Source organism: Salmo salar, chromosome 15, assembly GCF_965601325.2.
Source record: "Salmo salar chromosome 15, fSalSal1, whole genome shotgun sequence".
In the NCBI taxonomy this organism is placed as follows: Eukaryota; Metazoa; Chordata; class Actinopteri; order Salmoniformes; family Salmonidae; genus Salmo; species Salmo salar.
This window is the reverse complement of record NC_138305.1, coordinates 3617121-3627500: the sequence shown is the minus strand read 5'-3', so window position 1 is coordinate 3627500 and position 10380 is coordinate 3617121. Positions and strand designations below refer to the sequence as shown.

Sequence of the window (10380 nt, the reverse complement as noted above, 5' to 3'; positions counted from 1 at the left end):
GTCCCCCAGTCCGTCCCCCTGTCCCCCTCGTCCCCCATTCCATGGTGAATTCTGCTAGCTTATTGTAAATGTGTAGAGCGGTGCTCAGCCTTGGTACAAAGGCATCATATATTGTGGAGACAGTACCAGTAGCCACTGTGACATGGCTGTTCATTGTACTAGAACTATGGGCAATGGAGCATGGACAGGTTTTTAGATTTTTTTTGCAAATGTATTAAAAGAAATACCTTGTTTACATAAGTATTCAGACCCTTTGCTATGAGACTTGAAATTGAGCTCAGGTGCATCCTCTTTCCATTGTGCATCCTTGAGATGTTTCTACAACTTGATTGGAGTCCACCTGTGGTAAATTCAATTGATTGGACATGATTTGGAAAGACACACACCTGTCTATATACGGCCCCACAGTTGACAGTGCATGTCAGAGCAAAAACCAAGCCATAAGGTCAAAGGAATTGTCCATAGAGCTCCGAGACAGGATTGTGTCGAGGCACATATCTGGGGAAGGGTACCAAAACATTTCTGCAGCATTGAACGTCCCCAAGAACACAGTGACCCAGCCTGAGCTGAGCACCAAGAACCCGATGGTCACTCTGACAGAGCTCTAGAGTTCCTCTGTGGATTTGGGAGAACCTTCCAGAAGGATAACCATCTCTGCAGCACTCCACCTATCAGGCCTCTATGGTAGAGTGGCCAGACAGAAGCCACTCCTCAGTAAAAGGCACATGACAGCCTGCTTGGAGTTTGCCAAGAGGCACCTAAAGACTGTCAGACCATGAGAAACAAGATTCTCTGGTCTGTTGAAACTAAGATTGAACTCTCTGGCCTGAATGCCAAGCGTCACGTCTGGAGGAAATCTGGCACCATCTCTATGGTGAAGCATGGTGGTGGCAACATCATGCTGTGGGGATGTTTTTTAGTGGCAGGGACTAGGAGACTAGTCAGGTTTGAGGGAAAGATGAACTGAGCAAAATACAGAGAGATCCTTGATGTAAACCTGCTCCAAGCTGGGTCAACGGTTCACCTTCCAACAGGACAACAACCTTAAGCACACAGCCAAGACAACGCAGGAGTGGCTTCGGGGCAAGTCTCTGAATGTCCTTGAGTGGCCCAGCCAGAGCCCGGACTTGAACATCTCTGGAGAGACCTGAAAATAGCTGTGCAGCAATGCTCCCCATCCAACCTGAGAGAGCTTGAGAGGATCTGCAGAGAAGAATGGGAGAAACTCCCTAAATACAGGTGTGCCAAGCTTGTAGCGTTAAACCCAAGAAGACTTGAGGCTGTAATCGCTGCCAAAGGTGCTTCAACAAAGTACTGAGTAAAAGGTCTGAATACTTATGTAAATGTGATATTTAATTTTATATTTTTTTTTTATAAATTAGCAAACATTTCTAAAATTCCTGTTTTTGCTTTGTCATTATGGGGTATTGTGTGTAGATTGATGAGGGGAAAAAAATGATTTAATACATTTTAGAATAAGGCTTTAACCTAACAAAATGTGGAAAAAGTCAAGGGTTCTGCATACTTTCCGAAGGCACCGAAGGTCTTCTTTCTCAGTAGGAGTGCAGGATGTTGTGTTGTGTCTGCAGTGTGTTGTGTTGTGTCTGCAGGATGTTGTGTTGTGTCTGCAGGATGTTGTGTCTGCAGGATGTTGTGTTGTGTCTGCAGGATGTTGTGTCTGCAGGATGTTGTGTCTGCAGTGTGTTGTGTTGTGTCTGCAGGATGTTGTGTTGTGTCTGCAGGATGTTGTGTTGTGTCTGCAGGATGTTGTGTCTGCAGGATGTTGTGTTGTGTCTGCAGGATGTTGTGTCTGCAGGATGTTGTGTTGTGTCTGCAGGATGTTGTGTCTGCAGGATGTTGTGTCTGCAGGATGTTGTGTTGTGTCTGCAGGATGTTGTGTTGTGTCTGCAGGATATTGTGTCTGCAGTGTGTTGTGTCTGCAGGATGTTGTGTCTGCAGTGTGTTGTGTCTGCAGGATGTTGTGTCTGCAGGATGTTGTGTCTGCAGGATGTTATGTCTGCAGGATGTTGTGTCTGCAGGATGTTGTGTATGGAGGATGTTGTGTCTGCAGGATGTTGTGTCTGCAGTGTGTTGTGTCTACAGGATGTTGTGTATGGAGGATGTTGTGTATGGAGGATGTTGTGTATGGAGGATGTTGTGTCTGCAGGATGTTGTGTCTGCAGTGTGTTGTGTCTGCAGGATGTTGTGTCTGCAGGATGTTGTGTCTGCAGGATGTTGTGTCTGCAGGATGTTGTGTATGGAGGATGTTGTGTCTGCAGGATGTTGTGTCTGCAGTGTGTTGTGTCTACAGGATGTTGTGTATGGAGGATGTTGTGTATGGAGGATGTTGTGTATGGAGGATGTTGTGTCTGCAGGATGTTGTGTCTGCAGTGTGTTGTGTCTGCAGTGTGTTGTGTCTACAGGATGTTGTGTATGGAGGATGTTGTGTATGGAGGATGTTGTGTATGGAGGATGTTGTGTATGGAGGATGTTGTGTATGGAGGATGTTGTGTATGGAGGATGTTGTGTCTGCAGGATGTTGTGTCTGCAGTGTGTTGTGTCTACAGGATGTTGTGTATGGAGGATGTTGTGTATGGAGGATGTTGTGTATGGAGGATGTTGTGTATGGAGGATGTTGTGTATGGAGGATGTTGTGTCTGGAGGATGTTGTGTATTGAGGATGTTGTGTATGGAGGATGACATAACTTATTCTACTCCTTTCCCCCTCTGCTTTCCCCTCCCTCTCCTCTCCTTCTTAGCCTCTTTTTCCATTCCACCCTGTCCCCTTTTCTCTCTCTCTCTCCTTCTCTCTCAGACAACCCCTCCCTCTCTCTCCTTCTCTCTCAGACAACCCCTCCCTCTCTCACCTTCTCTCTCAGACAACCCCTCCCTCTCTCTCTCTCTCAATTGAATTGAATTGAAAGGGCTTTATTGACATTTGAAATGTATGTTTACATTGCCAAAGCATGTGAAATAGACAGGAAGTAAACAAGGGAAATAAACAATAAATAATGAACAGTGAACATTACACTCACAAAAAAATAAATAAATACAATACAGACATTTGAAATGTTATATTATAGGATATGTATGTATTATTGTCCCTCTCTATCCAGTCTCCAGGCTCAGACTCTCAAGCCTCTCCTCAGGGGGCGGAGTCTTCCGTCAGGACGTCAATGCTAGAGGGGAGTGACAGCTTCGAGTCTCCACCCCCCTCCACTAAAGAGGTAGGTTGGTTGTGTGTATGTATGTGTGTGTCTGTGTGTTCCTATCTGTGTCCAATGTGATGACTTTTACCAGCCAGGCAGTGTGACGAATGAAAATGACACTTCTCCTGCATACTGACCACCAAAGTTTCAATGAGTCAACCATCAGTTCAATCTCTGAGAACTTCCCCAATGTTCTGACAGTGATAACATTGCTATCATAATGTTATGACTAGGGATGTGACAAAAGGTAAACATTCTCTTAACGTTTAAACTGTCACATTTTCTCATTTAAACAATAAAAAAACTGTCAGAAAATGACATTCAAAATTCAGATGAACGCTAGGGAGCAATGCAGTTCAGTGTACCACAGTCCTGGATACATAGAAGGAGCTCACCTTACTGCTGTCCTGGATACCTAGAGGGAGCTCACCTTACTGCTGTCCTGGATACCTAGAGGGAGCTCACCTTACTGCTGTCCTGGATACCTAGAGGGAGCTCACCTTACTGCTGTCCTGGATACCTAGAGGGAGCTCACCTTACTGCTGTCCTGGATACCTAGAGGGAGCTCACCTTACTGCTGTCCTGGATACCTAGAGGGAGCTCACCTTACTGCTGTCCTGGATACCTAGAGGGAGCTCACCTTACTGCTGTCCTGGATACCTAGAGGGAGCTCACCTTACTGCTGTCCTGGATACCTAGAGGGAGCTCACCTTACTGCTGTCCTGGATACCTAGAGGGAGCTCACCTTACTGCTGTCCTGGATACCTAGAGGGAGCTCACCTTACTGCTGTCCTGGATACCTAGAGGGAGCTCACCTTACTGCTGTCCTGGATACCTAGAGGGAGCTCACCTTACTGCTGTCCTGGATACCTAGAGGGAGCTCACGTTACTGCTGTCCTGGATACCAAGAGGGAGCTCACGTTACTGCTGTCCTGGATACCTAGAGGGAGCTCACCTTACTGCTGTCCTGGATACCTAGAGGGAGCTCACCTTACTGCTGTCCTGGATACCTAGAGGGAGCTCACCTTACTGCTGTCCTGGATACCTAGAGGAAGGTCACCTTACTGCTGTCCTGGATACCTAGAGGGAGCTCACCTTACTGCTGTCCTGGATACCTAGAGGGAGCTCACCTTACTGCTGTCCTGGATACCTAGAGGGAGCTCACCTTACTGCTGTCCTGGATATCTAGAGGGAGCTCACCTTACTGCTGTCCTGGATACCTAGAGGGAGCTCACCTTACTGCTGTCCTGGATACCTAGAGGGAGCTCACCTTACTGCTGTCCTGGATACCTAGAGGGAGCTCACCTTACTGCTGTCCTGGATACCTAGAGGGAGCTCACCTTACTGCTGTCCTGGATACCTAGAGGGAGCTCACCTTACTGCTGTCCTGGATACCTAGAGGGAGCTCACCTTACTGCTGTCCTGGATACCTAGAGGGAGCTCACCTTACTGCTGTCCTGGATACCAAGAGGGAGCTCACCTTACTGCTGTCCTGGATACCTAGAGGGAGCTCACCTTACTGCTGTCCTGGATACATAGAAGGAGCTCACCTTACTGCTGTCCTGGATACCTAGAGGGAGCTCACCTTACTGTAGCACGTGTACTGCCATTGTAGCTCTGTACTGCCACTGTAGCTCTGTACTGCCACTGTAGCTCTGTACTGCCACTGTAGCTCTGTACTGCCACTGTAGCTCTGTACTGCCACTGTAGCTCAATTCCAGCTTCTCATTTAACTCCTGCCGCTTCCCTGTCTCACACTCTGCCATTTTCCCAACTGTTAGCAATGATGATGTGCGGAGAGTTATATTATTATTATTACTATTATGATTATTACATCCGTGGCAAATCATTTTAAAGATGCATGTCTCCTACTTACAGCATTGTTGAGTTAGGTATTTGTTTAATTGTAATTTTCACTTATGATGATCGTGACCTGTTAGTAGTTGTTCTGTGATAATAAAATAAAAGGTTTCGGTTGGGGATTTTTTTTAAATGTTAACAACCCCAAATGTGTTGAAACGTTTAAATGTCACACCCCTAGTTATGACAGTGTTACGATGACCATGTCAGTGTGACCCGTCATCAGTAACATGTTCTCTGTCTCTCTTCTCTACCTACAGTCCAGGAGAAGCCTCGCCTCCTTCCCTACCTATGTAGAAGGTAAGACCTCCCGTTAGTTCCCTCCCTGTCCTCCTCTGCTTTACTTTACTAGGCTTTGCTTTGCCAGTGCAGATTTGAATATATTTGAAAAGTGGTTTGCTTGGGTAATGCTTGGGTGACTGCGCTCTGTGGGGGTATGCTGATGTGTAGGCCAGATCATTATTTTTAAATGTCATGGAGGGCTGAGAGAGGGAGAGAGGGAGGGCCTCTAGTGTGTCAGTCTCGCGGTTCAGTGTTGTCAGTTACAGTGGCTTGCGAAATTATTAACCCCCCCTTGGCATTTTTCCTATTTTCTTGCCTTACAACCTGGAATTAAAATAGATTTTGGGGGGTTTGTATCATTTCATCAACACAACATGCCTACTACTTTGAAGATGCAAAATATTTTTTATTGTGAAACCAACAAGAAATAAGTAAAAAAACTGAAAACTTGAGTGTGCATAACATTCACCCCCCCAAAGTCAATACTTTGTAGAGCCACCTTTTGCAGCAATGACAGCTGCAAGTCTCTTGGGGTATGTCTCTATAAGCTTGGCACATCTAGCCCTGGGATTTTTGCCCATTCTTCAAGGCAAAACTGCTCCAGCTCCTTCAAGTTGGATGGGTTCCGCTGGTGTACAGCAATCTTTAAGTCATACCACAGATTCTCAATTGGATTGAGGTCTGGGCTTTGACTAGGCCATTCCAAGACATTTAAATGTTGCCCCTTAACACACTCAAGTGTTGCTTTAGCAGTATGCTGGAAGGTGAACCTCCGTCCCAGTCTCAAATCTCTGGAAGACAGACAGATCTCAGGTTTCCCTCAAGAATTTCCCTGTATTTAGCGCCATCCGTCATTACTTCAATTCTGACCTGTTCCCCAGCCCCTGCCGATGAAAAACATCCACACAGCATGATGCTGCCACCACCATGCTTCACTGTGGGGATGTTGTTCTCGGGGTGCTGAGAGGTGTTGGGTTTGCGCCAGACATAGTGTTTTCCTTGATGGCCAAAAAGCTCAATTTTAGTCTCTTCTGACCAGAGTACCTTCTTCCATATGTTTGGGGAGTCTCCCACATGCCTTTTGATGAACACCATACCTGTTTGATAATTTTTTTCTTTAAGCAATGTTCTTTTTTCTGGTCACTCTTCCGTAAAGCCCAGCTCTGTGGAGTGTACGGCTTAAAGTGGTCCTATGGACAGATACTCTGCTGTGGAGCTTTGCAGCTCCTTCAGGGTTATCTTTGGTCTCTTTGTTGCCTCTCTGATTAATTCCCTCCTTGCCTGGTCCGTGAGTTTTGGTGGGCGGCCCTGTCTTGGCAGGTTTGTTGTGGTGCCATATTCTTTCCATTTTTTAATAATGGATTTAATGGTGCTCCGTGGGATGTTTAAAGTTTTGGATATTTTTTTATAACCCAACCCTGATCTTTACTTCACCACATCTTTGTCCCTGACCTGTTTGAAGAGCTCCTTGGTCTTCATGGTGCCGCTTGCTTGGTGGTGCCCCTTGCTTGGTGGTGTTGCAGACTCTGGGGCCTTTCAGAACAGGTGTATATATACTGAGATCATGTGACAGATCATGTGACACTTAGATTGCACACAGGTGGACTTTATTTAAATAATTATGTGACTTCTGAAGGTAATTGGTTGCACCAGATCTTATTTAGGGGCTTCAGAGCACTGGGGGTGAATACATATGCACGCACCACTTTTCAGTTTTTTATTTATTTTTGAAACAAGTAATTTTTTTCATTTCATTTCACCAATTTGGACTATTTTGTGTATGTCCATTACATGAAAAAATCTATTTAAATTACAGGTTGCAATGCAACAAAATAGGAAAAACGCCAAGGAGGGTGAAAACCTTTACAAGGCACTCACACATCCATTTTACATTTTTTTTTTTACATTTTAGTCATTTAGCAGACGCTCTTATCCAGAGCGACTTACAGTAGTGAATGCATACATTTCATACATTTTTTTTCCTGTGCTGGCCCCCCGTGGGAATCGAACCCACAACCCTGGCGTTGCAAACACCATGCTCTACCAACTGAGCTACAGGGAAGGCCATCCTTCCCTCTCTCTCATTCTCACACCAACACTCTCTCTCTCTCTCTCTCCCTCCCTCAATTCAATTTAAGGGCTTTATTGGCATGGGAAACCTGTGTTAACATTGCCAAATCAAGTGTAGATAATATACAAAAGTTAAATAAACAATACAAATTAACAGTAAACATTACACTCACAAAAGTTCCATATCTCTCTCTCTCTCTCTCTCTCTCTCTATCTATCTATCTCTCTATCTCTCTATCTCTCTATCTCTCTATCTCTCTATCTATCTATCTATCTATCTATCTATCTATCTATCTATCTATCTATCTATCTATCTATCTATCTATCTATCTCTATATATATATATATTAATTCAACATGAGTAGCTAAGAGGTTGCTAAATGCTTAGCTAGCTAACTAGCTTGCTCTGATTATCTTAGCATGTTGCTTCTAGCTTGCTACATTTTGCTTCAGGTCAGGAGACCATATGTTTTTTAGACATATTGTCACATTTGTCTGACTACTGTAAGACAATAATAATTTCAAAATGTTACAACTTTTAACTCAAAGTTTTATATACAATATTCGCAGTTCAAACCTCCGCAATGTTTTCAAAACTCCTACCCCTCCTACCCCTATTCCCTCCACCCCCTCTCTCTCCCCTCTCTCTCCTCCCCATCCCCTCCTCTCCCTTCACCCCCCTCTCTCTCCCTCACCTCTCCTCCCCCTATCCCCTCCTCCACCTCCTCTCTCCCCCACTATCCCATCCTCCCCCTCCACCCCCCTCTCTCTCCCCCACCTCTACTCCCCCAATCCCCTCCTTCCCCTCCCTCTCTCTCCCCCACTATCCCATCCTCCCCCTCCCTCCCCCCTCTCTCCCCCACCTCTACTCCCCCTATCCCCTCCTCTCCCTCCACCCCTCTCTCTCTCCCTCACCTCTCCACCCCTATCCCCTCCTCCACCTCCTCCCCCCTTCTCTCCCCCACTATCCCATCCTCCCCCTCCACCCCCCTCTCTCTCATAACCTCTACTCCCACCATCCCCTCGTCCCCCCTCTCTCCCCCACCTCTACTCCCCCTATCCCCTCCTCTCCCTCCACCTCCCTCTCTCTCCATCACCTCTCCTCCCCCTATCCCCTCGTCCCCCCCTCTCTCCCCCACCTCTACTCCCCCTATCCCCTCCACCCCCCTCTCTCTCCCCCACCTCTACTCCCCTCCTCCCCTGCCTCCCCCAGTCCCAGGTCCGTGTGACCCAGAGGACCTGATCGATGGGATCATCTTTGCTGCTAACTACCTGGGCTCTACCCAGCTGCTGTCTGACAAGACACCCTCCAAGAACGTCCGTATGATGCAGGCCCAGGAGGCTGTCAGCCACATCAAGGTGAGGAGAGACACAGCTCTATACTGTAGACCAGACACAGATCCCATCTACAATACACATCTCTATACTGTAGACCAGACACAGATCTCATCTACAATACACAGCTCTATACTGTAGACCAGACACAGATCTCATCTACAATACACAGGTCTATACTGTAGACTAGACACAGATCTCATCTACAATACACAGCTCTATACTGTAGACCAGACACAGATCTCATCTACAATACACAGCTCTATACTGTAGACCAGACACAGATCTCATCTACAATACACAGCTCTATACTGTAGACCAGACACAGATCTCATCTACAATACACAGCTCTATACTGTAGACCAGACACAGATCTCATCTACAATACACAGCTCTATACTGTAGACCAGACACAGGTCTCATCTACAATACACAGCTCTATACTGTAGACCAGACACAGATCTCATCTACAATACACAGCTCTATACTATAGAATGTATAGAACAGGCCGTCAGCCTCTTCAAGTTGAGGAGAGAGACAGATGAGATGTTTTATTCTTGAATTATGTGGTTGAATATGCTGGGTTGACCCTAGTGGACAGTAGACAAGTACACATGACTGTCTTCCAGAGGATCTTCTGGGTAGAGTCCCAACTCTACTTATACTGTACTAGGTGTTTCTAACTGGTCCTGGGTAATATCTATCCATCAGCAGTTTAGTACTGTCTAAATATGAAATACTGCTTTAGGAACGTCTCACTTGAATAACTCTACCTACATGTACATATTACCTCAATTACCTCCACTAACCTGTACCCCAGCACATTAACTCTGTACCCTGTATATATCCCCGCTATTGTTATTTTACTGCTGCTCTTTAATTATTTGTTACTTTTATTTTTTATTTAAGTAACATCAGTACATTTCTACCTATGACCGTGTCAATTCCCCTCACTCACCTGTCACATGACCTGGCTCTTCCTAACATTTTTCTGGTTTATCAGCCCTCCACCTTCCGACACACATCCAGACCAGTCTATACTGTAGTCCTGTAGTCTATACTGTTGTCCATACTGAAGTCCTGTAGTCTATACTGTAGTCCATACTGTAGTTTATACTGTAGTCCTGTAGTCTATACTGTAGTCTTTACTGTTGTCTATACTGTAGTCTATACTGTAGTCTTTACTGTTGTCTATACTATAGTCTATACTGTAGTATTGTAGTCTATACCGTAGTCCTGTAGTCTATACTATAGTCTATACTGTAGTTTTGTAGTCTACACTGTAGTCTATACTGTAGTCCTGTAGTCTATACTGTAGTCTATACTGTAGTTTTGTAGTCTATACTGTAGTCTATACTGTAGTCCGGTGGTCTATACTGTAGTCCATACTGTAGTCTATATTGTAGTCCATACTATAGTCCTGTAGTCTATACTGTAGTCCATACTGTAGTCTATACTGTAGTCCATACTGTAGTCCCGTAGTCTATACTGTAGTCTATACTGTAGTCCATACTGTAGGCCCGTAGTCTATACTGTAGTCCTGTAGTCTATACTGTAGTCTATAATGTTGTCCTGTAGTCTATACTGTAGTCTATACTGTAGTCCTGTAGTCTATACTGTAGTC

The 10380-nt window shown here is 45.3% G+C and overlaps 1 protein-coding gene across 2 annotated transcripts in view; it reads left to right on the top strand.

Moving 5' to 3' along the window:
* Window positions 1-9869, top strand: part of LOC123727174 (amyloid-beta A4 precursor protein-binding family A member 1) — a 103340-nt gene extending 93471 nt beyond the window's left edge. For both annotated transcript variants that reach the window (XM_082961552.1, XM_082961551.1), the window contains exons 4-6: window positions 3117-3227; window positions 5330-5369; window positions 8635-9869. In XM_082961552.1, the coding sequence (XP_082817678.1) occupies window positions 3117-3227; window positions 5330-5369; window positions 8635-8897 (414 nt within the window). In that variant the 3' untranslated portion in view covers window positions 8898-9869. The remainder of the gene's footprint in view (window positions 1-3116; window positions 3228-5329; window positions 5370-8634) is intronic.
* Window positions 9870-10380: the final 511 nt, after the last annotated feature.